Below are 25,000 nucleotides of genomic sequence, written 5' to 3' on the forward strand. Positions count from 1 at the left end.
AGAGCCAAATCAGAGCCAGAACTGTAGCCCACACAGCCTTGTCTGCCTAAACACAAACAAAGCAAAAAAATAAATAAAGCACTCTGGAAAACTGGGCCCAAAGATCAAACCAAATCAGCCTTGTCTGCCTAAATAGATATATTCTGCAATTTCTTGAAATTGGAACCAACGGTATAGTTCTCAGTAAAATGCAGTTTCTTTGTCTTTGATGTTTTAGTGTAACATGCGATAACTCAGTTAGAGAGTCTGTCTGCCATTCTAATCTCATAAATGCAGCTCCTCAAGGTCCTATAGCTGTCAGCTCAGTGTTTCCACCTCTGGTGTTTATTTCCCATTTACAGGGTGTACAAACATAGTGGCTTGGACTGAGAAATAATCAATTCCAGCCAATAAATACGGTGCTTCAGAAAAATGAGATGTCGGGATGCAGTTTAATTGACTGTTGAGCTCGTATATCAACAATTTTTCACAAAGCCACATTGCAGATGGCATCTAGAAGGCATCTACAGCATCTAGAGTATAGGCCACTAACTATGTGGCGGAATAACAATTGGGAGCACTTAGACTCGGCGCAGTAATATCCTCACTCCAAAGTGAAACTGAAAGTGCAAGAGTGAGGATATTACTGTGCCACACAATATAGTTATTCCTCTTACCTGCTTAGAAAGGCACCACGTGGTCGTGTGACTACTCGTGTAACTGCATTTTAATAGGGAAAACATGAAGGTGTTTGGTTGCTTCTAACTTCATCTCTGTTTGGATCCTAATGAAAGAACTGAGCTAGCTAAGTGCTGTCAAAGTTGCGCCGCGTGCCAGAGCCAGTGAGTGCATGCATTGAAACATGAAAGGTATGTATCAACTTGTCTTAGTTAAGGAAATAACATAGTTTAATATGAAAAGTGTTCCCGTAAGATTCCATTCATAAAAACAATAAAAGGGGAAATATGAATGAAGATGAATACATTGCCACTGTACAAATTGTTCTTGGGATTGTTTGTATGATGAATAGACAATGTTTTACCCCCACTGGCATCAGCTTGTTCAACTCATCATCTGTCTTCTCCAACACCTTGGCCAAGGAGGACTCCATTTCCCATGATCCTGTGGCTTTCTGAAGGGAGATCAGCTGAAGGAGGTGATCTACCTTGAGTGACTCTAAAAGACAAGATTCAGATGAAAAAAAAGGGCAACGGTAGCAAAATAATAAATACAAGTGTGTGGAAAATCTACATTTGTACAAACTATTTGTTCTTCAATGTTTCTGTTACCTTGAAGCACACCAAGCGAACCTGGTGCATCCAGCATGGCTTCATTTAAGGACCCTTCACAGGCCATGTCCTTTAATGTACAACGGCCTAAAGTGACTTACAAATAACCAAAAGATAGCATTTAGATATACACATCCTACTGTATATGAGCACAATGTACAAAAAGTAGCTATTGTCCAAGATCAGATTTAGAACTTTCAGCTTAGCGGAATCAGTACAATCAGTAGACAAGCGTATAGAGCAAAGAAAGACCCTGACTGGATCAAGTAGTGTTGTTACAGAGATGACATAATGTCACAATAGGGTTGCTTAACACTTACCATAAGGCATTGCAGATGATGAACCCAAATCCTTTCTGGGTGCCTTGCCTTTACTGAATAAGTTTGAAAAAAACCCGCTTGCAGCTGTCAAAACGCCACCAGATGGGCCTGTAATACAGTAAACGTAACATGTTCCACCGATTCTTGATCTACCAATAGTGCGTGCAAAACTTGTTTCTTTGAGTTACCCACACACTCTTTCAAAGACATCACTATTGTGATGCTTTCATCCATTGATGAATTCCATCACAATCAAATGTTCAGGTTTGAATCACAGACTGTATAAATAAGTGGACTCATTGATGTACTGTAACCCACATGTTTTCTGAAGAGCAGGTATGAAGTTTGAGTGAGGAGGCTAAGGGCCCCAGTATAGCCCTTTTCAGAAAAACACTGGACCCAGACATGATCCATGATCACACGGGTAGGCTGTATGCGTGAACACAAATGTCCGAATTATTTGACCTCGAAATCACCCGCGTCTTAAATTATACCAGCCTCCTAGTACTAAGGTTAAGCGGGTGAAGGTATGTCTGGGTAAGGTAAGACGCGGGTGATTCACAACTTCACTGTGTAAAGCTGATGGTGTCCCCATGGCTATACATACAGCGTATGGTTTCAAAGTTCTGGACTTGCCGTATTAGCATTATTAATTATCATTACTGAATCTTTATTATACGTCTCTTCACAATGCAAGTAGAACGCTCCATTGATTTGAATGGGATTTCCCAAAGGTCTACCGGTCATTATTTTGTGATAGAGGACCTCTGGAAAAAATATTGACCGCTGTCAATGACAACGGAGTTTGTGCTTCTAATTCAGGTCTTTCATATCACTCCGCAATGGAATTTTGTTGAAAGGGAAAGACAGCTAGTAAGAAGGCTACCTTAATCAATGACGCAAATGGCTCTTGACGTAAACCAGACAACCAACAACCAACAACAAGTGATATCAACTTTGACACCTTACAAATTATCCATGGATACATTTGAAGGTGAATTTCATGATCAACAGCCTAGAACTCATGCTTTGACAGTCTGAAACAGCAACAAATAAGATGATTCTGTGTTGTGCAGTGTAATGTGTGGAACAAACACTTACTAGGAGGCACTGGAGGTGATCCAATGATTACATTAGCCGGGGAACATTGGGTCCTGGCTAAAGGTCGACCAACACACATTCCTAATAAAAGCATGAACAGTAAATGTAAGAAAACAAGCAATTTTTCAAATCATTACTCAAGGTAATCGAGTTGCTGCAGCTAAAGTAGCCAGGCAGCTACAGTAGCTTGCTTTACCTTGTATGTTGTTTTTCTGAACACAGAATCACTATAATATTATAAAACACGCAATATTGAGACTAGGGTTGGGTATCGAGAATCGAGAATCGATGGGAACCGGGACTAGCTTTCCAATTCTCCCGGAATCGTTCAAAAGTTTAATTTTCAATTCCTAGTATCGATTCTCAGTCCGCGAACCGGAAGAAGAAGCCGCTAAACACCAACGAAGAAGATGTTTGCATAACCGAGCTGAGGCAGCAAGACGACAGTTCACAGATTTGATATTTATATTGTAGTTGAAAACAGCCCTGTGAGAAACTTATAGTAAAGTTCATAAAAACTAAAAAGTTCATAGAATTAAATTGATGGAGAAGATCAGACTATGTCATTCAGAAAGACCGTTGGTTAGCTAGCTCATTTAAAATATTCAAACTTTTTTGACCCTAATTCTTACAAGAATCGGAATCGAGAATCGTTAGGAACCGGAATCGAAACAAGGAACCGGAATCGGAATCGGACCCCTTGCCTGAGAGAGAAACTGGGCACATTAAAGTGATTAACCATGGGACAACTACAGTGTATATTGGCAATGTTGCTGAGCAACACTCTCAACTCTCTCTATTTTATAAACGAAAATAAATAGAAAGCATCTTCTCTGCGTTCTTTTTATGTTAATGTACAGTAGCCTAGGACGTTTTTTATTTTGATTTCTGAAGAGGATAAAAATGCTTCAGATGAAATCATTTGGAGTACCCCCTGGTTGAATATCACTGTTATAAGACACACAATATCGGGACCCATTCTAACCTGAGTTACTGAGAACATTAAACCACATATTGGAATATTGGACATAATGCCTTCACAGGCTAAAACAGCTTGGTTTGTGGACAACATAATGTAATGGGAGTTGATGCAAAAAATTTACCTGTACGATTACTTTTTTGGGATCAGTTGCTAAGAAGATATATTATACAATCAAGAGTTTTCAGGAGACAAAATCTTTGTTGTGTAGTGTAGTGTGGGGCAAATACTTACCAGCAGGAGCTGCATTCTTTGCACAACTTCTAGCTTTCTTGGCCACTGGCGCTGAATAGCACGTTAATCTTCGTGCACAAAAAGGCATTCCTAATAAAAGCATAACATGTAAGAAGAAAAACAGGTTAAAGGGGAATTCCAGCCATTTTCTCAAATCGTTTCTCAAAGTCACAGAGTCGATATGAAAAAAAAAAAAATGAAATCAATCGGGTTTTACCTAGCTCGAGTTGCAGCAGCCAATCGCTAAAGTAGCCGGGCAGCTACAATGCTACAGTAGCACAGTAGCTGCCTGGTTGCTTTAGCTTGTATGTTGTTTTTCTGAACACAGAATCACTGGGATATAATAAGACACACAATATTGGGACTCATTCTAACTTGGGGTTGGCACAGTTCTGTGGAGCAGTGGTCCCTGCACAGTCTGTCCGCTGCCCTTGTGGATGGCGATGAAGGCGGTGTGTGTGCAGCTGACTCCAGACTGCAGGCTGAGCTGCAGCAGCTTCTCTCTCAGGGCCTTGGCCTCTGGCCCTGCTGCCCGCTCCTCCATCTCCAGCGAGCGGATCAGAGCCCGAGCCCCCAGCCGGTGGAGAGTCACTCTACAGTGGGGATGGGTTTGGGGTTTATCTACAACATTAAAACCTGTTCCTGAAAAATGGCTTGTCTTTATTCAGATAGGACAGTGAAGGGAAACAAGGAAACAAGTTGAAGAGAGAGATGGGGTGGGTGCAGGAAATGACCACAGGTCAGATTTAAACCTGGGTGTGTGGTACAGGCAAATATGGCACAGAAACTGCAGCCACTTCCTCCTGAAATATGTCTTAATTGCACTTAAAAAGTACACTGTCATCTTTACCCTGTGTCTCCTGTGGGTCTGAGGCAGAAGCTGAGTTGGTTCTTGACCGTCTCCTCCGACAGGTTGTACTGAATTGTCACAGATCCTTCAGGATTCGTTGGACTCTGAGATCAAAAATCACACATAAGATACAGAAAAATGAGAAATTATCATAATGATGTCATATAATCTTGTATCTGAACGTCTAGAGAAAATGTAATACATGAACAGTCAGAAAATTAAAATCATACATGAGTCAATCCTACATCCTGACATGTAGCCTAAGGGAGACCTTTTTACTTCTTTTTACAACGAGAACTATTTTAGCATTTATCTTCATTCAGTTCCGTTTGGCTCAGGCTAGGCTCCGAAAACTGGAAACCAACAAAGTGGAGGCAGCCTGTCCCCCAAATAAAAACAAAACCCTGCATGGAATTTCTCTGGGAATACTGGAGGTAGGGGTGAGCTACTTCTGTGGCATTTTTCATTTGGTCCTTTGCTAAAATATAATGTACGCTACATCACGATACTTTTTGGAGTCCTCTAAATCTCCACTATGCAGCAGATCTAACTTGCACGTTATGCTTTTCCATTTACTTGGGAACACATCTCGAGTGCGCACAAGAGACTGAGAATGTCAGGGTCCAGCTGTCATTGTTGATATCTAAGGCTAGTGGAGATAGCAGGAGTTATCCAGTTCCCATTAGATATGACCATTTATAAACTGTGAGAGGGCACTTTAACATAGGCTGCATTGGTCTCCCTTTGAACTATGCATTTACATGACACCCATTGAAACACACTACAGTACGTATATAGCTAGGTGGCTAGGCTACCGTGATCATAATTCACTTTTAATTACAAACAGAAAATGTCTAACTGGCATCATGTTATTAGATCATCATGTTATCATTACATGCATTTATTTACAAAGAATGGAAGGCTGTTTATACCAACTAATATTATGCATATCATTGCTAATACTGTGCTATGAATGGCCAGCAGGGGCCCTGACTGAGACGTCCTCTCACCTCTCCTTTAACCTGGGCATACAGCAGGGCCCTTTGACCATGGAAGAGCACTTGGAGGGGAGGAGACAAAGTGGTGACTGATACACCATCTGGAAGGTTCCAGTGAACAGAGATGTCCTTCACTGCTGGCTGCAGCGCATAGCGCAGAGACTGCATCACCTGTGTGTAGACAGATAAATAATGTCTGTGAGGATAACGGACAATCTTATTGATCAACAAGAAAATTGTGAACCTGCTGACATGCAAAAATTGAGCACACTAAATGAAAGGTCTAGAAACAAAATACTTGATTTTACTGTAAACACATGACTGTTCATCACATGATGATTTATCACAGATGAAAAAAGATTTTGATATATTTCAAAGTAATTCATGTTTATCCTCATATCATTATTTCTCTTGATCATGACTACCTGTGATTATGACAACAGCCTGCTTAGTTGCTGCCTTTCTTGTACCATTTTCCTTCCTCTTTTATTCTGATACAACACACTATGATCGCGATTCTCCTACCTTGGGTTGCATGCGGTCTGTTCCTGTGATGAACTGAGCATGCCCAGAGCCCTCCCTGGCCATACCTGTGACTAAAGCAGTGCTTGCACCCTCTCCAATTCCAAAAGAGAAGCACCTGCACACATCATGGAGGTTAATTTCAGTTTTATTGGAAACCTTTCATATGTACAGTATATATAAATACAAATAAAAACATCTCAAAAAATAGTCTTATTATTGAAGTATGTGACCCATCACAAACCGGTGAGCATTTCCATTGATCTTCACCAAGTCCAAAACCTGCTTAGTGTTCCCCACCTCTCCATCAGTGAAAATAAAGAGCTGAAATTAAATAAAAGAGGAAAGACAGAATGTTCTGAATAGAAGAGGTTTTGCTTGGATCTCTTATAGTACATTTTGCACAAAGAGGCATTACAGAGTTTTAGTGAAAGCACAGTTAGCACTGAAACAATAATCAACTAACTCACTTCCTCTTTGTTTAATTATAGCCCAATCATACAGTTGAAATGGCACATGAATCTGCCTTTCTACTTCTTAGGGTTAAACAACAAAATACTCAGTGAGGTATTTGATAATCTACCTGTCTGGGGTGGCTGGGGATGCAGGGCTGGCTGTAGATGTGTTTCAGAGGCTGAAGAATCTCAGTGCCCCCCAAGTCTGCTCCCATTCCCTTCACTTTCTCAAGAGCTTCATCCATCGTCTTCTGGTTGTACTCAACGCTCTTCCTGCAAGAGGACAACAAAGAAAGAATCTGGCTGCGTTTTTCAAAAACTAAATCTGGAGCATTATGAAGTTGGCAATAGTAAAGTAAAAGTAAAAGCATACTGACGGGAAGAAATGTTCATAACGGGAGCCAAATCCATAGATGTTGAAGTAGCAGCCCATGGGGACGCTCTTCAAGAGCAGGAGCAGAGTGTCCTGAAGACGCATAACAGAAATAAGATTGAGCAAACCCTGTATCTAGTGAAGGAATTATACACAATCATCTACAACAGCTGGGGAATGACAGCAAAGTAATGTCTGCTTTGGCAAGTTTCTATCAGAGTTTAGGTGCTCTCTTGCGGTACATCTGCAGTCATGGTACCTTGGCACTCTCTATGCGCATCATTGCATCTTTTCCTGAGTGCATCTTGAAACGCATACTCCCTGATCGGTCCACCACAAAAATAAACTCTCCACACGTGGCAAGTGAGGATGTTACTGCAGCAGGGAACTCTGGGTAAATGCTGAGCAATACAACCGGGTCCTTAATCAAAGAGTCTGAAACAGAGTTCAAGTTCAAGTTCAAGTTTAGTGTACTGTATGTAGGGGTTGGAGGGTTAAGGGGCAGCGTATGTGTGTGGAGGAAGTGTGCATTTGTGGGGGAGGGGCAGTGGCATACTGAGTATGAGAATTGTGCACTTAATAGTATTTACTTGCCTACATATCTACACCAAGCCATGTGAAACCAGTGTGTTGCATAACTATACAATCCACAGCCTGATGAAAACCGCAGAAATGTGCAGTTAATCAGCGGGTGAAGAGCACAAACTCTCACCTGGCTCAGCACTGTCCAGTCCAGCCTCCACTATGGCAGTGGGCTTATGAGCATCCTGGTAATACAGCAGCAGCTCCACATCACGGTCAAACAGGTGGCCTGGAGAGAGACTCACCTGGAGGATCAGGAAAATAACATTACACCTCACTAAACATTACCGCTCATAATCTGATATTCATAATGTCCAGCACTCCATACCGTGGCCTGTGTTTTGTCTGGGCTGAGGTAAGCCAGTGGCTCCAGAGCACAGTTGGACTCCACTTTAGAGATGGGCTGGGGGGAGGACAGCTGAGCACTGAGAGCCAACGTGTAGGGCACCGTGCCAGCTGGGACTGAAGTCACTGTGGCCATTTGACTCCTGTCCATGTCTGAGAAGACAGTTGGGAAGATGCAATATAGATAGAATATAGATAGAATAAAGATATAATATAGGAGTTGGTATGTACTTTTGCATGTACTTTTTCCAAACACAAATTAGTCAAAACAGCAGCACATTAGAACACATTAGAAGAGGGAGGCTCTATTTCCCACACGCCTCCATGTTTCTGGGCCTCACCCTGGGGTGTGTAGCGGGGGTTGAGCACAGTGGGCAGACAGAAGCGCAGGGCGTCATCAGCTTGCATGGCCAGCTCTGAGATGTAGACCAGAGTGATGGCAGCACTCTCTCCTGGAGGCAGGCTGCCCACGTTCAGCTGGAACACGTCTGGGCTCTGAGCACTCTCCTCCAGCAGGAAGGCCTGGTGGCCCGAGCTCAACGCATCATCATACTCCTCTCGGGCCTGGACCAGGAGAGAGCATAGGCCTACACATCAGTCATCATACTGCAATGCCTGAAGGAAAGGGACAGCTATACACCTTCATAACTCAAGTTCTGTCACTTCAACAAAACAACAATTTCACATAAAGGTAGTGGATCTCTTTTGTTCATATAAACACAGTCAGTAGATATAAGCTAAACTGTAAAATTGCACATTCAAATATATTTCTAAGTCACTAAAATGTTCTGCTGTTCCACACTCACCTTCTGTTTCTCCTGCAGCTTTGCCACCACCTCTGTGTCTCCTATCTTGGCACTGAGGTGGCAGACGGCACATTCTCCAGGCAGAGGGAACACAAACACAGCCTCTAGGGGGCGCTCTTCTCCATTCACATACAGTAGAGTGGAGCTCACTGTGGCTACATGACCCTGCACACGCACATCTACTTCCACACTCTTCAGAGGAACTGGAAGAGGACATGTTGATGCGTGTTATCAAACTGATTGAATCTTTAGAGATGTTATGACAAATGTAAATAGAAATCCAGGATTTTTTATGAAGAACAGAGTTGCGCTGAACTACTTTGATTAAACTGAAATAGGCTATCCTATAAGCCTAAAGAGAGAGCTCGTCCATTTTCATATTTGACAGGACAGATAGTTGTAAGGACGCTATTCTACATATTGGTACAGTTCTCGGGAGTCCGTTAAAGACTAGAGAAGTGATATGCACCAAGCTTATTTCTTATTTGCCCCGTTGTTTCGGTGTCCCAGTGAACGTGCTGGAGGTGTCCGCGCTCGAGCATAGGTCTATCCCTATACACGCACACTAAAACATGATTATTATTTTGTAGCCTTGATATCTGGTTATTCAAGTGCTCATGCAAACGCAATACACCAATAGATTATTCATCATCAGATTACTGCCATTCAGTGTTTATGAAACACCGAAGAACGGATTACTCAAGTAACCGAATCATTGCCAGTAGCCAAGGTATATTCGTTTCTTAGTGTGCATGTAAACGCGGCCAGTGAGGTCGTGTTAGTAAGCCTACTCAATTATTTCAACTAACTGCTTTCATACTTTGTTTTCTAAGTAGGCTATCCACCATGCGGAAGTAGGCTACAAATGTATGCATCGCACTTACCTGGTTTATTCTCGACAGTAACCAAACCACAGAATCTCGCCATTTTGGTACTTCAATTCTTCAATATAACTTGAGTCTAGAAGAAAAGCCAAGAACTATAACAGAAGAGTTTAACACAAACAAATGGATCGCAGTCTATATTAGCACCACCCCTTACAAATAGCCCTAGTGGTCTCGTTTTTCAGGCCATTCTTAATTAGTCTTGTGGCTAAACTCAGGACACCAGCCACAAATTACAGTAACAGTACTTGCCACCTTTCCTTATTACCTCATAGACTATACATATTACAGTAATAGAATAGGCTATAGAAAGTTGGAGCCTAATTACCGATGTAATAAAACTCTCCAAACCTCACCGAAAGTAAAAGTGGTCATGCTCAATATTGCTCTGTGTTTTGTTTTGTCTTCCTTTTTGGGGTGGGTTTTGATATTTGTATGACTCTAGACTATTTATTGTGTGTTAACACTGTGTTGCTTATATGTTTTGCTTTACTGTATACTATTGAGCATTCCAGTCTATATATGTACTATGTGAAAAGCTCAATAAAAATATACAAAAATAAATTAAAAAAAAAAAAAAAAAAGGGAAAGTGAAAGTGGCGACTACCTGCGCAAAATCACAACCACGAGCATCCCGTCAACGTCTACCTTAGAATAGGCTAATAAGATGGGCTTCTGTAATTTGGTAAATAGGTCGATGGGAACACTCTGAAGTACAGTTAGGAACAAAAATATGACTGCCGCTCAGTCCTGCGCATTCGTTCTCTTTCTCCCACACACACACACACGCGCGCGCGCGCGCGCGGACTCACGCTCGCTCTCTCTCTCTCTCTCTCTCTCTCTCTCTCTCTCACACTCTCACACACACACACACACACACACACACACACACACACACACACACACAAACATTTTGAATATATCTGGTTGTTTACAATGTTTCGAAATGTACCTTAAAGGAGACATTCACACATGTACTAGATGTACAGCATAACGGTACAAAAATGACTGCCGCTCAGTCTTGTATCCTCTCCCGCTTGTCAAATTCTCCTACTCCTTCCTAGGCTGGCTAATTCCCTACTCTTACAGCACTACGTGCGTGTGTCTTGTGTGTGGGTTCATGCGTGTGGATGCGTTTGTGTGATATAACTTCAGAATTAAACAAGATTAAAAAATTTATCTTAAGTCAAGGAAGCTATTAACATGGAATGGTGTGTGTGTGTGTGTGTGTGTGTGTGTGTGTGTGTGTGTGTGTGATAATCTCGGTCCATCACAATGAGGCACAACACACACTCCAGAGCACAACAGCAAGGAGATCCCTACTGAACATCAAACAAGTGGACACAAAACAACACTGGACTGGACTAAGGATGCAGGGAAAGTTGGCATGCCTCGACTTTGCTGACCACTCTGCCTCTCACTCCATGTACAGAAATGCCGCAATAGGGGAGGACATTCTCTGTTTCACTGTTAAGGCTAGACTACAGGTGTTACCAACCAGATACAACCTAGCACTAGCCTGGTACCCTGCAAATCACCATCCACACTGCATAATGCATTCTAACTCTGACCACCTTGAATCCGTTGCTCACATTGTAAATGGTTGTAGTATGTACAAAGGACTCTACACATCACACCATGACCGTATTGTCGATATCATTGCCAGCTCTGTTCAAGATACATTGCCAAACAATATGCCTATGTACAAACACTCACGTGTATCACCGGACTGGTTCAACAGCTCTGATGATGTGTTTAGTAACATCCCTAACACCCCTGATGTTGTGCTTGTGGATACAGATAGTAAGGAGGTACTAGTCCTTGAAATAGGTTGTGTTTATGATCTGTACATGGACATAGCCTTTCTTGAAAAAATGACTAAATACCAACCCCTCCTTGCAAAGATCAGTGACCTAGGCTATACATGTAAGTTTGTGGTGTTGATATTTGGCAGCCTGGGACATGTCCACAAACTGACAATCAGTGGACTAAGACTGGCAGGGCTAAGGAAAGTCTGAACAACTGGCAAAATTCTGTTCCATATCAGCTGTGATAGGCAGTCTTGCTGTGTGGCGTAGGCGATGCTTTATGTACCCTTGAATGTCAAAGCTGTATTTTCTCTGAGAATATTTGAATCCTTTCTGTAAAGAAATTTGATTGGCGGATTCAAATAAAGAAATCAAATGTGTGTGTGTGTGTGTGTGTGTGTGTGTGTGTCTGCTTACCTGCATTTGTGTGTGTTTTTTATGTGTCTATGTGTGTGTGTGTGTGTGTGTGTGTGTGTGTATTAACTTGTGAGTGTGTGTGTGTGCGCGCACATGCGTGTTTGTGCATGTATGTGTTTATGTGTGTGTGCAGGACAGGTGCGTGTGTGCATGCATATGCCTGCCTGTCTATTGTGTGTGTGTGTGTGTGTGTGTGTGTATGTGTGTGTGAGTGTGTGCGTACATGTGTGTATGTACTGTACTGTATATGCGTGTGTGCTTACAGTATGTTTGTGTGTGAGAGTGTTTGAGTGTGTGTGTGTGTGTTTGTGTGTTTGTGTGTGTGCCTGCATGTATCTTTATCTGTGTGTATGCATGTGCGTAGTGTACACACTAAATGTACACATTCATTTATTGTATGGTCTACCATGAACCAAAACTTGACATGCATTCAGAGGGTGTCATAATGATCTTGTACTTTTCACTTTTTCATTTTTTAGGTGGCGCTATACATGAAATGAGTGGCTATGGGATGAGTCGACATGGCCCTTTAAGACCATCATACAAAAAAATGACCCTCCGGTTTTCTAGATATTCACAGAAAACTGTGCCCACCGGACCCTTTGCTGTGTGGCGGTCATAATAATCTTAATGCTACAGCAGAAATGCATGCACAAAATGACACACATTATAAAGGGCATAACATTATCCATACATGAAATATCTTTGAGTTCAGATAAGGAACTTTTCATTGAGAAATACACATTATAAAGGGCATAACATATGCACAAGTGTATGTACAAAATGTAGCCTAAGCCTACAACACATTTCAATGAAGTGCATAAGCTAACAAACAGAAATAGCCTATCTCCATTGACTATGTCCGGTTCAGTTAACTAGTTCAGTTGAAAACGTGTAACAGTGTAGGAGTGTAAACAATGTTTAGGTCTTAGATCATAGCTTAAACTTGAAGTGCTTGAGTGATAATTTTATTCCATAACAACTGAGCTGTCTGGGTGCAAGCACACAGCCAGACGTGTACGCACACACAGCCACACATATGCAGTACAGACATACAGTACACAAACGTTGCAAGAGTAGGGGATAGAGTAAGAGATGGAGACAAATTCACAAGCATGATTTATTTTCGCAGAGAGGATGTACAGGACTGAGTGGTGGTCATATTTTGTACCGCTATGCAGTATCTAGTTATATGAATAGTATTAAAAATGGTCAGTTTCTGCCTTATTTTTGCTTTATCTTTTTCATCAACCCAAGTATTTGATAGTTATGACTGACTTAAACATTTTGAGTTGGAACGTGAATGGTTTGAATGGGCAACATAAACGTGTATGCTTCCTAGAGTTGTTGAAAAGGAGAAAGATAGACCTAGCTTTGATCCAGGAAAGTCATCTTAGAAAAGAAGATGTCCATAGATGCAACAATAAATTTTATAAAGTCATATCATCTTCAAGCGCAAATGATAAAACTAAGGGTGTCATTATATTACAACGGAGGACTTTGTGCATTGATATTATTGAGCAGGATAGTGATACAGATGGTAGAATTACTCATGTAAAGGCCTTGGTTGAAAATAGGAAGTTGGCTCTTCTCTCTGTTTATGCTCCATCAACATATGACCCTAATTTCTTTTCTAAACTGACCAGCTACCTTCTTAATATGACCGACTGTGAGGTTTTGATGGGGGCTGATATGAATGCAGTGATATCACATGATCTGGATAGGTCAGGAGTGAGTGAAACCCACTCACAGGCTATTTCTACTGATAAACTTAGATGTTGTATCTCCTCAATGTCTTTGGTAGACTCGTGGCGTTTAATTAATCCTTCTGCAAGAGCATATACATTTTTTTCGTCTAGGTACAAATCCTATTCTAGGATTGACTTTTTATTTATTTCTTGCTCTCTTTCCTCATCATGCTCTAGCTCAGACATTTGTCCCATGTCTTTATCTGACCACAGTTGTAATGTCATGAAGCTTTCGCTAGTTAATAGACCTCCACGTGCTACACGTTGGCGGTTTAATACAACACTACTTTATAATGAATATTTTTGTAATTCATTTAAAGCCAATCTTTTGGAGTTTATTGACATCAATCAAGGCTCAGTAGATGATCCCCGCATTCTTTGGGATGCAGTCAAGGGCTTCATCCGTAGCTTCTCTATTTCTTTTTCATCGCATCTTCGAAAGTCCAGATTGCAGAAAATATCTGATCTTGAATCCCAGCTTGCATCATTAGACGCATCCAATCAATCATCCTTTTCTGTCCAAACAACCACTAGAATTAGTGTTTTAAAGACTGAATTAAATCAGTTACTTAGAGCTAAAGCAGAGTTTCTCATTCAAAGAACCAGGCAAAATTATTATTTCAATGGGAGTAGGCCAAGCCATCTCCTAGCTTTACAACTGCGCAATAACGAAAAGTGTGCTAATATTCCTGCCATAAAGCTAACTTCTGGTGAGGTCACTACTGACCCAAAGAGCATTAATGACACCTTTCTTTCTTTCTATTCTAGTCTATATACATCTGAGTCTACCGGCAACAATGCCACATTCTCCTCCTTTTTTAGCTCCCTTAATCTACCTAATTTATCTAATTCTGAATCAGCGTCCTTAGCCAAAACAATAACTCTTCAAGAACTAAAAGAATCACTGAAATACATGAACAAGGGTAAATCTCCAGGTATGGATGGAATTCCAGCTGAATTATACGGCACTTTCTGGACAGAGCTTGGTCCTCTCTTATTAGACATGATAAATTACTCAATTAAACATGGATCCTTTAGACAAGACATTAATACTTCTATCATTTCCCTACTTTTGAAAAAAGATAAGGACCCGACCTCTTGCTCTAGCTACCGTCCAATTTCTCTCCTTGGAACAGACGTTAAACTGTATGCCAAAGTATTGTCGCGACGCTTAGAATCTGTTATGACCAAGTTGGTCCATGAAGATCAGACTGGTTTTATTAAAACACGTTCAGCATCTGACAATCTCCGACGTCTTTTGCATATAATATACTCTGCTGAGCAGACAAATGCTCCCTGTGGAGTTTTCTCTTTGGACGCCATGAAGGCCTTCGATCGCCTTGAGTTTGATTATCTTTGGTCTGTTCTGGAGCATATGGGTTTAGGCCCTGACTTTATTGATATGGTCAAGGTATTATATAGGCTAGTAATCCAAAAGCAATAGTGTTAACTGGACAGGTATGTTCTAAGTCTTTTTCCCTTGGGAGGGGTACACGTCAAGGCTGCCCGCTCTCCCCATTATTGTTTGCTTTGTCCTTAGAACCATTAGCTCAGGCTATTCGGCAATCAGAGCATATTTCTCCTATCAGTATAGGAAATACGTGTCATCACATCTCTCTGTATGCTGATGACATTCTGTTATTTGTAAACAAGCCTGTCTCATCAGTACCTCATATTCTATCTTTGTTCGACAATTTCAGTGATCTTTCAGGTTATAAGATAAATTGGAGCAAATCATGTTTTCTACCCCTTAACTTTGACCCTAGCTCTTTGCCGCTTCCTAGCACTGCACCAGTTGTCACCTCTTTCAAATATTTAGGGATCGACATATATCCTTAATTCGTTACATAATATTACAAGCAAAAACTTTAAAAAAAATCCTTTCTGATGTGAGTACAGATCTGTCAAACTGGTCACATTTACCTAAGTCATTATACGCCCGGATCTAGTTAAGATGAATGTTCTTCCCCGTGTGAATTTTTACAGTGCCATGATACCTTTACCGCCCCCTATTCATTTTTCGGACCAACTTAACTCCATCCTCAGGAAATATATCTGGAATGGGAAGCGTGCAAGGATCAAGCTGTCCACTATACAACGCAGTAGGCTAGACGGAGGTCTCTCCTTTCCTAACTTTAAGCTCTATGCCCAGTCATTTGTATTACGCCCATTATCAGCCTGGTTTGACTCAAACACCAAGGTGGCGTGGAGAGCTATAGAAGAGTCCATTGTAGCTCCTTACAACTTAAAGGATTTGGTTTTCTGTAAAATTTCTATTCGGCAATGCACCCTCCGTTTTGGCCCCATTATAACCTATTTATTAACCACCTGGAAGGCATTAGAAAGACAAATAGGATCCACACCAAAATGGCATCTTTACTTCCCACTTTTCAATAATAACAATTTTTTGTCTGGGAATGTTCCATTTAGATGCCCCCAGTGGACAGATTGCAATATTACGATTCTTGGGGACCTTTTTGATGACAAGGGCTTGAGGTCATTTCAAGATATAAAGGCTCTGTACAATATACCTACCTCTCATTCTATATGTATCTGCGGATCAGATCAGCTCTCAGTGCCCTTGGGGTTCCTCTCCACACAAAATTACCAGTGCACCCTATTCGTAATTTTATATACCTCAATAATTGTATCCCTATGTCTGTTTCCTCTATTTACTCATCTCTTCTAAAAAGCTTATACAGACCTCTTGGAGTAATGGCAGTTTGGTCAAAAGATTTGGAATGTGACGTAAAAGATACTTTCGCTGATCAGACATGGGACACTATCACTATGTCATCTAAAAACCCAAATCATCAGATGATTCATTGGAAACTGGCACATAGAGTATATCTGACACCATTGAAACGATTTCATATGCGCCTCTCTACTTCTCCTAATTGCAATTTATGTTCAGACGGGGTACCAGGGACTTTTCTACATTTTTTCTGGGATTGTTCAGCCCTGGTGTTATTCTGGCAACGGCTAGCTAATGACATATCAATCCTGATAGATGCAGATGTTGTTTTAACACCTAGCCTGTTTTTTCTGAACGACTTTTCAAACCTCTCATTGACACTCTTTCAGAGAAACTTGCTTCTGGCTACTTTTACAGCAGCTAAGAAACTGTTAGTAAGTCGCTGGAACCCCCCACATTCTATGTGTAGACGGCTATGGGCTCTCAGTTTACTTGATATTATTTCCATGGAGCTTTCAACAGCCCGTATACATGGTGCTAGATCGCAAACTTTGATGAGGTGGAATTCAGCTTTTGATCAGGTTAAAACATTCATTGTTGATACTCATGTCTAATATGGCTTATTATTATTGTTAATTTATTTATTTTATTTTCATTACTTTATTTTATTACTGTTTGCAAAATATGCTACGTCTTATTTTTGTCTTGGGCAACAATGTGTACATTTATGCAATTGTATATTTCTTGTATATTGATATACATTTCTGTTTACATAATCCTAATTCAATCAGATGTTTACCACAGGGCTGGTTCTTGGGTGGGTATGGGAGGGGTGGGTGGGAAGGGGGGGAGGGTTTCTATGCCTTTGTATTTGATGTAACTGATATGTGCATTATTACAAAATAAAAACAATTGATCACAAAAAAAAAATGGTCAGTTTCTTTAAATAAAATGAAGTAACAAAGTAAGACATTTTGTTATCAAAGTACCCAAGATTGATGCATATAACATTTGCATAATAATGAAATATTGCAATTCATGCAAAGATGGACACTGCAATTCAACTAACACCAAGGCAAAAGCCATAAGGACACTTCAGACAGAAATTAAGCTCCTGTAAGCATGTGATAGCATAGTAATTCCATTCCATGGTCTTCAGAGGCCCAGATTCTCCTGCTGCACCTGACATCCCAGCAGAGCATTTCCAGCCTGCACACACTGAGACACAGAGTCCACTGCAACACAAGACACACATGTGAGTGTGAACACACACACACACACACACGCACACACACACACACACACACACACACACACACACACACACACACACACACACACACACACACACAAACGCGCACACACACACACACACACACACGTCTTTAAACTGACACTGACTGAGAGGAGGGAAGTTTACCTTTCTGAGCTTGAATCCAGGATGCTGCCTTCATGGCTACAAACTGCCATTCATCCCGGGCCTCCAGGCGGAAACCATAGAGCCAAATCAGAGCCAGAACTGTAGCCCACACAGCCTTGTCTGCCTAAACACAAACAAAGCAAAAAAATAAATAAAGCACTCTGGAAAACTGGGCCCAAAGATCAAACCAAATCAGCCTTGTCTGCCTAAATAGATATATTCTGCAATTTCTTGAAATTGGAACCAACGGTATAGTTCTCAGTAAAATGCAGTTTCTTTGTCTTTGATGTTTTAGTGTAACATGCGATAACTCAGTTAGAGTCTGTCTGCCATTCTAATCTCATAAATGCAGCTCCTCAAGGTCCTATAGCTGTCAGCTCAGTGTTTCCACCTCTGGTGTTTATTTCCGAATTTACAGGGTGTACAAACATAGTGGCTTGGACTGAGAAATAATCAATTCCAGCCAATAAATACGGTGCTTCAGAAAAATGAGATGTCGGGATGCAGTTTAATTGACTGTTGAGCTCGTATATCAACAATTTTTCACAAAGCCACATTGCAGATGGCATCTAGAAGGCATCTACAGCATCTAGAGTATAGGTCACTAACTATGTGGCGGAATAACAATTGGGAGCACTTAGACTCGGCGCAGTAATATCCTCACTCCAAAGTGAAACTGAAAGTGCAAGAGTGAGGATATTACTGTGCCACACAATATAGTTATTCCTCTTACCTGCTTAGAAAGGCACCACGTGGTCGTGTGACTACTCGTGTAACTGCATTTTAATAGGGAAAACATGAAGGTGTTTGGTTGCTTCTAACTTCATCTCTGTTTGGATCCTAATGAAAGAACTGAGCTAGCTAAGTGCTGTCAAAGTTGCGCCGCGTGCCAGAGCCAGTGAGTGCATGCATTGAAACATGAAAGGTATGTATCAACTTGTCTTAGTTAAGGGAATAACATAGTTTAATATGAAAAGTGTTCCCGTAAGATTCCATTCATAAAAACAATAAAAGGGGAAATATGAATGAAGATGAATACATTGCCACTGTACAAATTGTTCTTGGGATTGTTTGTATGATGAATAGACAATGTTTTACCCCCACTGGCATCAGCTTGTTCAACTCATCATCTGTCTTCTCCAACACCTTGGCCAAGGAGGACTCCATTTCCCATGATCCTGTGGCTTTCTGAAGGGAGATCAGCTGAAGGAGGTGATCTACCTTGAGTGACTCTAAAAGACAAGATTCAGATGAAAAAAAAGGGCAACGGTAGCAAAATAATAAATACAAGTGTGTGGAAAATCTACATTTGTACAAACTATTTGTTCTTCAATGTTTCTGTTACCTTGAAGCACACCAAGCGAACCTGGTGCATCCAGCATGGCTTCATTTAAGGACCCTTCCCAGGCCATGTCCTTTAATGTACAACGGCCTAAAGTGACTTACAAATAACCAAAAGATAGCATTTAGATATACACATCCTACTGTATATGAGCACAATGTACAAAAAGTAGCTATTGTCCAAGATCAGATTTAGAACTTTCAGCTTAGCGGAATCAGTACAATCAGTAGACAAGCGTATAGAGCAAAGAAAGACCCTGACTGGATCAAGTAGTGTTGTTACAGAGATGACATAATGTCACAATAGGGTTGCTTAACACTTACCATAAGGCATTGCAGATGATGAACCCAAATCCTTTCTGGGTGCCTTGCCTTTACTGAATAAGTTTAAAAAAAACCCGCTTGCAGCTGTCAAAACGCCACCAGATGGGCCTGTAATACAGTAAACGTAACATGTTCCACCGATTCTTGATCTACCAATAGTGCGTGCAAAACTTGTTTCTTTGAGTTACCCACACACTCTTTCAAAGACATCACTATTGTGATGCTTTCATCCATTGATGAATTCCATCACAATCAAATGTTCAGGTTTGAATCACAGACTGTATAAATAAGTGGACTCATTGATGTACTGTAACCCACATGTTTTCTGAAGAGCAGGTATGAAGTTTGAGTGAGGAGGCTAAGGGCCCCAGTATAGCCCTTTTCAGAAAAACACTGGACCCAGACATGATCCATGATCACACGGGTAGGCTGTATGCGTGAACACAAATGTCCGAATTATTTGACCTCGAAATCACCCGCGTCTTAAATTATACCAGCCTCCTAGTACTAAGGTTAAGCGGGTGAAGGTATGTCTGGGTAAGGTAAGACGCGGGTGATTCACAACTTCACTGTGTAAAGCTGATGGTGTCCCCATGGCTATACATACAGCGTATGGTTTCAAAGTTCTGGACTTGCCGTATTAGCATTATTAATTATCATTACTGAATCTTTATTATACGTCTCTTCACAATGCAAGTAGAACGCTCCATTGATTTGAATGGGATTTCCCAAAGGTCTACCGGTCATTATTTTGTGATAGAGGACCTCTGGAAAAAATATTGACCGCTGTCAATGACAACGGAGTTTGTGCTTCTAATTCAGGTCTTTCATATCACTCCGCAATGGAATTTTGTTGAAAGGGAAAGACAGCTAGTAAGAAGGCTACCTTAATCAATGACGCAAATGGCTCTTGACGTAAACCAGACAACCAACAACCAACAACAAGTGATATCAACTTTGACACCTTACAAATTATCCATGGATACATTTGAAGGTGAATTTCATGATCAACAGCCTAGAACTCATGCTTTGACAGTCTGAAACAGCAACAAATAAGATGATTCTGTGTTGTGCAGTGTAATGTGTGGAACAAACACTTACTAGGAGGCACTGGAGGTGATCCAATGATTACATTAGCCGGGGAACATTGGGTCCTGGCTAAAGGTCGACCAACACACATTCCTAATAAAAGCATGAACAGTAAATGTAAGAAAACAAGCAATTTTTCAAATCATTACTCAAGGTAATCGAGTTGCTGCAGCTAAAGTAGCCAGGCAGCTACAGTAGCTTGCTTTACCTTGTATGTTGTTTTTCTGAACACAGAATCACTATAATATTATAAAACACGCAATATTGAGACTAGGGTTGGGTATCGAGAATCGAGAATCGATGGGAACCGGGACTAGCTTTCCAATTCTCCCGGAATCGTTCAAAAGTTTAATTTTCAATTCCTAGTATCGATTCTCAGTCCGCGAACCGGAAGAAGAAGCCGCTAAACACCAACGAAGAAGATGTTTGCATAACCGAGCTGAGGCAGCAAGACGACAGTTCACAGATTTGATATTTATATTGTAGTTGAAAACAGCCCTGTGAGAAACTTATAGTAAAGTTCATAAAAACTAAAAAGTTCATAGAATTAAATTGATGGAGAAGATCAGACTATGTCATTCAGAAAGACCGTTGGTTAGCTAGCTCATTTAAAATATTCAAACTTTTTTGACCCTAATTCTTACAAGAATCGGAATCGAGAATCGTTAGGAACCGGAATCGAAACAAGGAACCGGAATCGGAATCGGACCCCTTGCCTGAGAGAGAAACTGGGCACATTAAAGTGATTAACCATGGGACAACTACAGTGTATATTGGCAATGTTGCTGAGCAACACTCTCAACTCTCTCTATTTTATAAACGAAAATAAATAGAAAGCATCTTCTCTGCGTTCTTTTTATGTTAATGTACAGTAGCCTAGGACGTTTTTTATTTTGATTTCTGAAGAGGATAAAAATGCTTCAGATGAAATCATTTGGAGTACCCCCTGGTTGAATATCACTGTTATAAGACACACAATATCGGGACCCATTCTAACCTGAGTTACTGAGAACATTAAACCACATATTGGAATATTGGACATAATGCCTTCACAGGCTAAAACAGCTTGGTTTGTGGACAACATAATGTAATGGGAGTTGATGCAAAAAATGTACCTGTACGATTACTTTTTTGGGATCAGTTGCTAAGAAGATATATTATACAATCAAGAGTTTTCAGGAGACAAAATCTTTGTTGTGTAGTGTAGTGTGGGGCAAATACTTACCAGCAGGAGCTGCATTCTTTGCACAACTTCTAGCTTTCTTGGCCACTGGCGCTGAATAGCACGTTAATCTTGGTGCACAAAAAGGCATTCCTAATAAAAGCATAACATGTAAGAAGAAAAACAGGTTAAAGGGGAATTCCAGCCATTTTCTCAAATCGTTTCTCAAAGTCACAGAGTCGATATGAAAAAAAAAAAAATTAAATCAATCGGGTTTTACCTAGCTCGAGTTGCAGCAGCCAATCGCTAAAGTAGCCGGGCAGCTACAATGCTACAGTAGCACAGTAGCTGCCTGGTTGCTTTAGCTTGTATGTTTTTTTTCTGAACACAGAATCACTGGGATATAATAAGACACACAATATTGGGACTCATTCTAACTTGGGGTTGGCACAGTTCTGTGGAGCAGTGGTCCCTGCACAGTCTGTCCGCTGCCCTTGTGGATGGCGATGAAGGCGGTGTGTGTGCAGCTGACTCCAGACTGCAGGCTGAGCTGCAGCAGCTTCTCTCTCAGGGCCTTGGCCTCTGGCCCTGCTGCCCGCTCCTCCATCTCCAGCGAGCGGATCAGAGCCCGAGCCCCCAGCCGGTGGAGAGTCACTCTACAGTGGGGATGGGTTTGGGGTTTATCTACAACATTAAAACCTGTTCCTGAAAAATGGCTTGTCTTTATTCAGATAGGACAGTGAAGGGAAACAAGGAAACAAGTTGAAGAGAGAGATGGGGTGGGTGCAGGAAATGACCACAGGTCAGATTTAAACCTGGGTGTGTGGTACAGGCAAATATGGCACAGAAACTGCAGCCACTTCCTCCTGAAATACTTCTTAATTGCACTTAAAAAGTACACTGTCATCTTTACCCTGTGTCTCCTGTGGGTCTGAGGCAGAAGCTGAGTTGGTTCTTGACCGTCTCCTCCGACAGGTTGTACTGAATTGTCACAGATCCTTCAGGATTCGTTGGACTCTGAGATCAAAAATCACACATAAGATACAGAAAAATGAGAAATTATCATAATGATGTCATATAATCTTGTATCTGAACGTCTAGAGAAAATGTAATACATGAACAGTCAGAAAATTAAAATCATACATGAGTCAATCCTACATCCTGACATGTAGCCTAAGGGAGATCTTTTTACTTCTTTTTACAACGAGAACTATTTTAGCATTTATCTTCATTCAGTTCCGTTTGGCTCAGGCTAGGCTCCGAAAACTGGAAACCAACAAAGTGGAGGCAGCCTGTCCCCCAAATAAAAACAAAACCCTGCATGGAATTTCTCTGGGAATACTGGAGGTAGGGGTGAGCTACTTCTGTGGCATTTTTCATTTGGTCCTTTGCTAAAATATAATGTACGCTACATCACGATACTTTTTGGAGTCCTCTAAATCTCCACTATGCAGCAGATCTAACTTGCACGTTATGCTATTCCATTTACTTGGGAACACATCTCGAGTGCGCACAAGAGACTGAGAATGTCAGGGTCCAGCTGTCATTGTTGATATCTAAGGCTAGTGGAGATAGCAGGAGTTATCCAGTTCCCATTAGATATGACCATTTATAAACTGTGAGAGGGCACTTTAACATAGGCTGCATTGGTCTCCCTTTGAACTATGCATTTACATGACACCCATTGAAACACACTACAGTACGTATATAGCTAGGTGGCTAGGCTACCATGATCATAATTCACTTTTAATTACAAACAGAAAATGTCTAACTGGCATCATGTTATTAGATCATCATGTTATCATTACATGCATTTATTTACAAAGAATGGAAGGCTGTTTATACCAACTAATATTATGCACATCATTGCTAATACTGTGCTATGAATGGCCAGCAGGGGCCCTGACTGAGACGTCCTCTCACCTCTCCTTTAACCTGGGCATACAGCAGGGCCCTTTGACCATGGAAGAGCACTTGGAGGGGAGGAGACAAAGTGGTGACTGATACACCATCTGGAAGGTTCCAGTGAACAGAGATGTCCTTCACTGCTGGCTGCAGCGCATAGCGCAGAGACTGCATCACCTGTGTGTAGACAGATAAATAATGTCTGTGAGGATAACGGACAATCTTATTGATCAACAAGAAAATTGTGAACCTGCTGACATGCAAAAATTGAGCACACTAAATGAAAGGTCTAGAAACAAAATACTTGATTTTACTGTAAACACATGACTGTTCATCACATGATGATTTATCACAGATGAAAAAAGATTTTGATATATTTCAAAGTAATTCATGTTTATCCTCATATCATTATTTCTCTTGATCATGACTACCTGTGATTATGACAACAGCCTGCTTAGTTGCTGCCTTTCTTGTACCATTTTCCTTCCTCTTTTATTCTGATACAACACACTATGATCGCGATTCTCCTACCTTGGGTTGCATGCGGTCTGTTCCTGTGATGAACTGAGCATGCCCAGAGCCCTCCCTGGCCATACCTGTGACTAAAGCAGTGCTTGCACCCTCTCCAATTCCAAAAGAGAAGCACCTGCACACATCATGGAGGTTAATTTCAGTTTTATTGGAAACCTTTCGTATGTACAGTATATATAAATACAAATAAAAACATCTCAAAAAATAGTCTTATTATTGAAGTATGTGACCCATCACAAACCGGTGAGCATTTCCATTGATCTTCACCAAGTCCAAAACCTGCTTAGTGTTCCCCACCTCTCCATCAGTGAAAATAAAGAGCTGAAATTAAATAAAAGAGGAAAGACAGAATGTTCTGAATAGAAGAGGTTTTGCTTGGATCTCTTATAGTACATTTTGCACAAAGAGGCATTACAGAGTTTTAGTGAAAGCACAGTTAGCACTGAAACAATAATCAACTAACTCACTTCCTCTTTGTTTAATTATAGCCCAATCATACAGTTGAAATGGCACATGAATCTGCCTTTCTACTTCTTAGGGTTAAACAACAAAATACTCAGTGAGGTATTTGATAATCTACCTGTCTGGGGTGGCTGGGGATGCAGGGCTGGCTGTAGATGTGTTTCAGAGGCTGAAGAATCTCCGTGCCCCCCATGTCTGCTCCCATTCCCTTCACTTTCTCAAGAGCTTCATCCATCGTCTTCTGGTTGTACTCAACGCTCTTCCTGCAAGAGGACAACAAAGAAAGAATCAGGTTGCATTTTTTTCAAAAACTAAATCTGAAGCATTATGAAGTTGGCAATACTAAAGTAAAAGTAAAAGCATACTGACGGGAAGAAATGT

General features: G+C 41.0%; 2 protein-coding genes across 7 annotated transcripts in view; both read right to left on the minus strand.

The window, feature by feature from the left end:
- LOC134072127 (von Willebrand factor A domain-containing protein 5A-like) overlaps positions 1-10,114 on the minus strand; it is a 47,823-nt gene extending 37,709 nt beyond the window's left edge. The window contains exons 1-19 of one of the 2 annotated variants that reach the window (XM_062528670.1): positions 9,718-9,853; positions 8,834-9,036; positions 8,369-8,591; positions 8,011-8,180; positions 7,813-7,927; positions 7,360-7,535; positions 7,105-7,193; positions 6,856-7,000; positions 6,517-6,596; positions 6,276-6,390; positions 5,763-5,921; positions 4,753-4,856; positions 4,278-4,495; positions 3,903-3,992; positions 2,690-2,770; positions 1,589-1,696; positions 1,269-1,364; positions 1,022-1,155; positions 1-46 (exon numbers count right to left, since the gene is read on the minus strand). The exon at positions 1-46 is cut by the window's left edge and continues 78 nt beyond it. In XM_062528670.1, the coding sequence (XP_062384654.1) occupies positions 1-46; positions 1,022-1,155; positions 1,269-1,364; positions 1,589-1,696; positions 2,690-2,770; positions 3,903-3,992; positions 4,278-4,495; positions 4,753-4,856; positions 5,763-5,921; positions 6,276-6,390; positions 6,517-6,596; positions 6,856-7,000; positions 7,105-7,193; positions 7,360-7,535; positions 7,813-7,927; positions 8,011-8,180; positions 8,369-8,591; positions 8,834-9,036; positions 9,718-9,760 (2,395 nt within the window). In that variant the 5' untranslated portion in view covers positions 9,761-9,853. Of the gene's footprint in view, positions 47-1,021; positions 1,156-1,268; positions 1,365-1,588; positions 1,697-2,689; positions 2,771-3,902; positions 3,993-4,277; positions 4,496-4,752; positions 4,857-5,762; positions 5,922-6,275; positions 6,391-6,516; positions 6,597-6,855; positions 7,001-7,104; positions 7,194-7,359; positions 7,536-7,812; positions 7,928-8,010; positions 8,181-8,368; positions 8,592-8,833; positions 9,037-9,717; positions 9,854-10,045 lie in introns of those variants that run through there. The other variant, XM_062528659.1, reaches the window with a different exon arrangement.
- A 7,152-nt stretch (positions 10,115-17,266) lies between these two features.
- LOC134072163 (von Willebrand factor A domain-containing protein 5A-like) overlaps positions 17,267-25,000 on the minus strand; it is a 10,979-nt gene continuing 3,245 nt past the window's right edge. For all 5 annotated transcript variants that reach the window (XM_062528725.1, XM_062528716.1, XM_062528707.1 and 2 more), the window contains 14 exons: positions 24,989-25,000; positions 24,738-24,882; positions 24,399-24,478; positions 24,158-24,272; positions 23,645-23,803; positions 22,635-22,738; positions 22,160-22,377; positions 21,785-21,874; positions 20,572-20,652; positions 19,471-19,578; positions 19,151-19,246; positions 18,904-19,037; positions 17,806-17,929; positions 17,267-17,620 (listed from right to left, as the gene is read on the minus strand). The exon at positions 24,989-25,000 is cut by the window's right edge and continues 77 nt beyond it. In XM_062528725.1, the coding sequence (XP_062384709.1) occupies positions 17,541-17,620; positions 17,806-17,929; positions 18,904-19,037; positions 19,151-19,246; positions 19,471-19,578; positions 20,572-20,652; positions 21,785-21,874; positions 22,160-22,377; positions 22,635-22,738; positions 23,645-23,803; positions 24,158-24,272; positions 24,399-24,478; positions 24,738-24,882; positions 24,989-25,000 (1,546 nt within the window). In that variant the 3' untranslated portion in view covers positions 17,267-17,540. The remainder of the gene's footprint in view (positions 17,621-17,805; positions 17,930-18,903; positions 19,038-19,150; positions 19,247-19,470; positions 19,579-20,571; positions 20,653-21,784; positions 21,875-22,159; positions 22,378-22,634; positions 22,739-23,644; positions 23,804-24,157; positions 24,273-24,398; positions 24,479-24,737; positions 24,883-24,988) is intronic.

The sequence above is a fragment of the Sardina pilchardus genome, chromosome 2, assembly GCF_963854185.1.
Source record: "Sardina pilchardus chromosome 2, fSarPil1.1, whole genome shotgun sequence".
Classification (NCBI taxonomy): Eukaryota; Metazoa; Chordata; class Actinopteri; order Clupeiformes; family Clupeidae; genus Sardina; species Sardina pilchardus.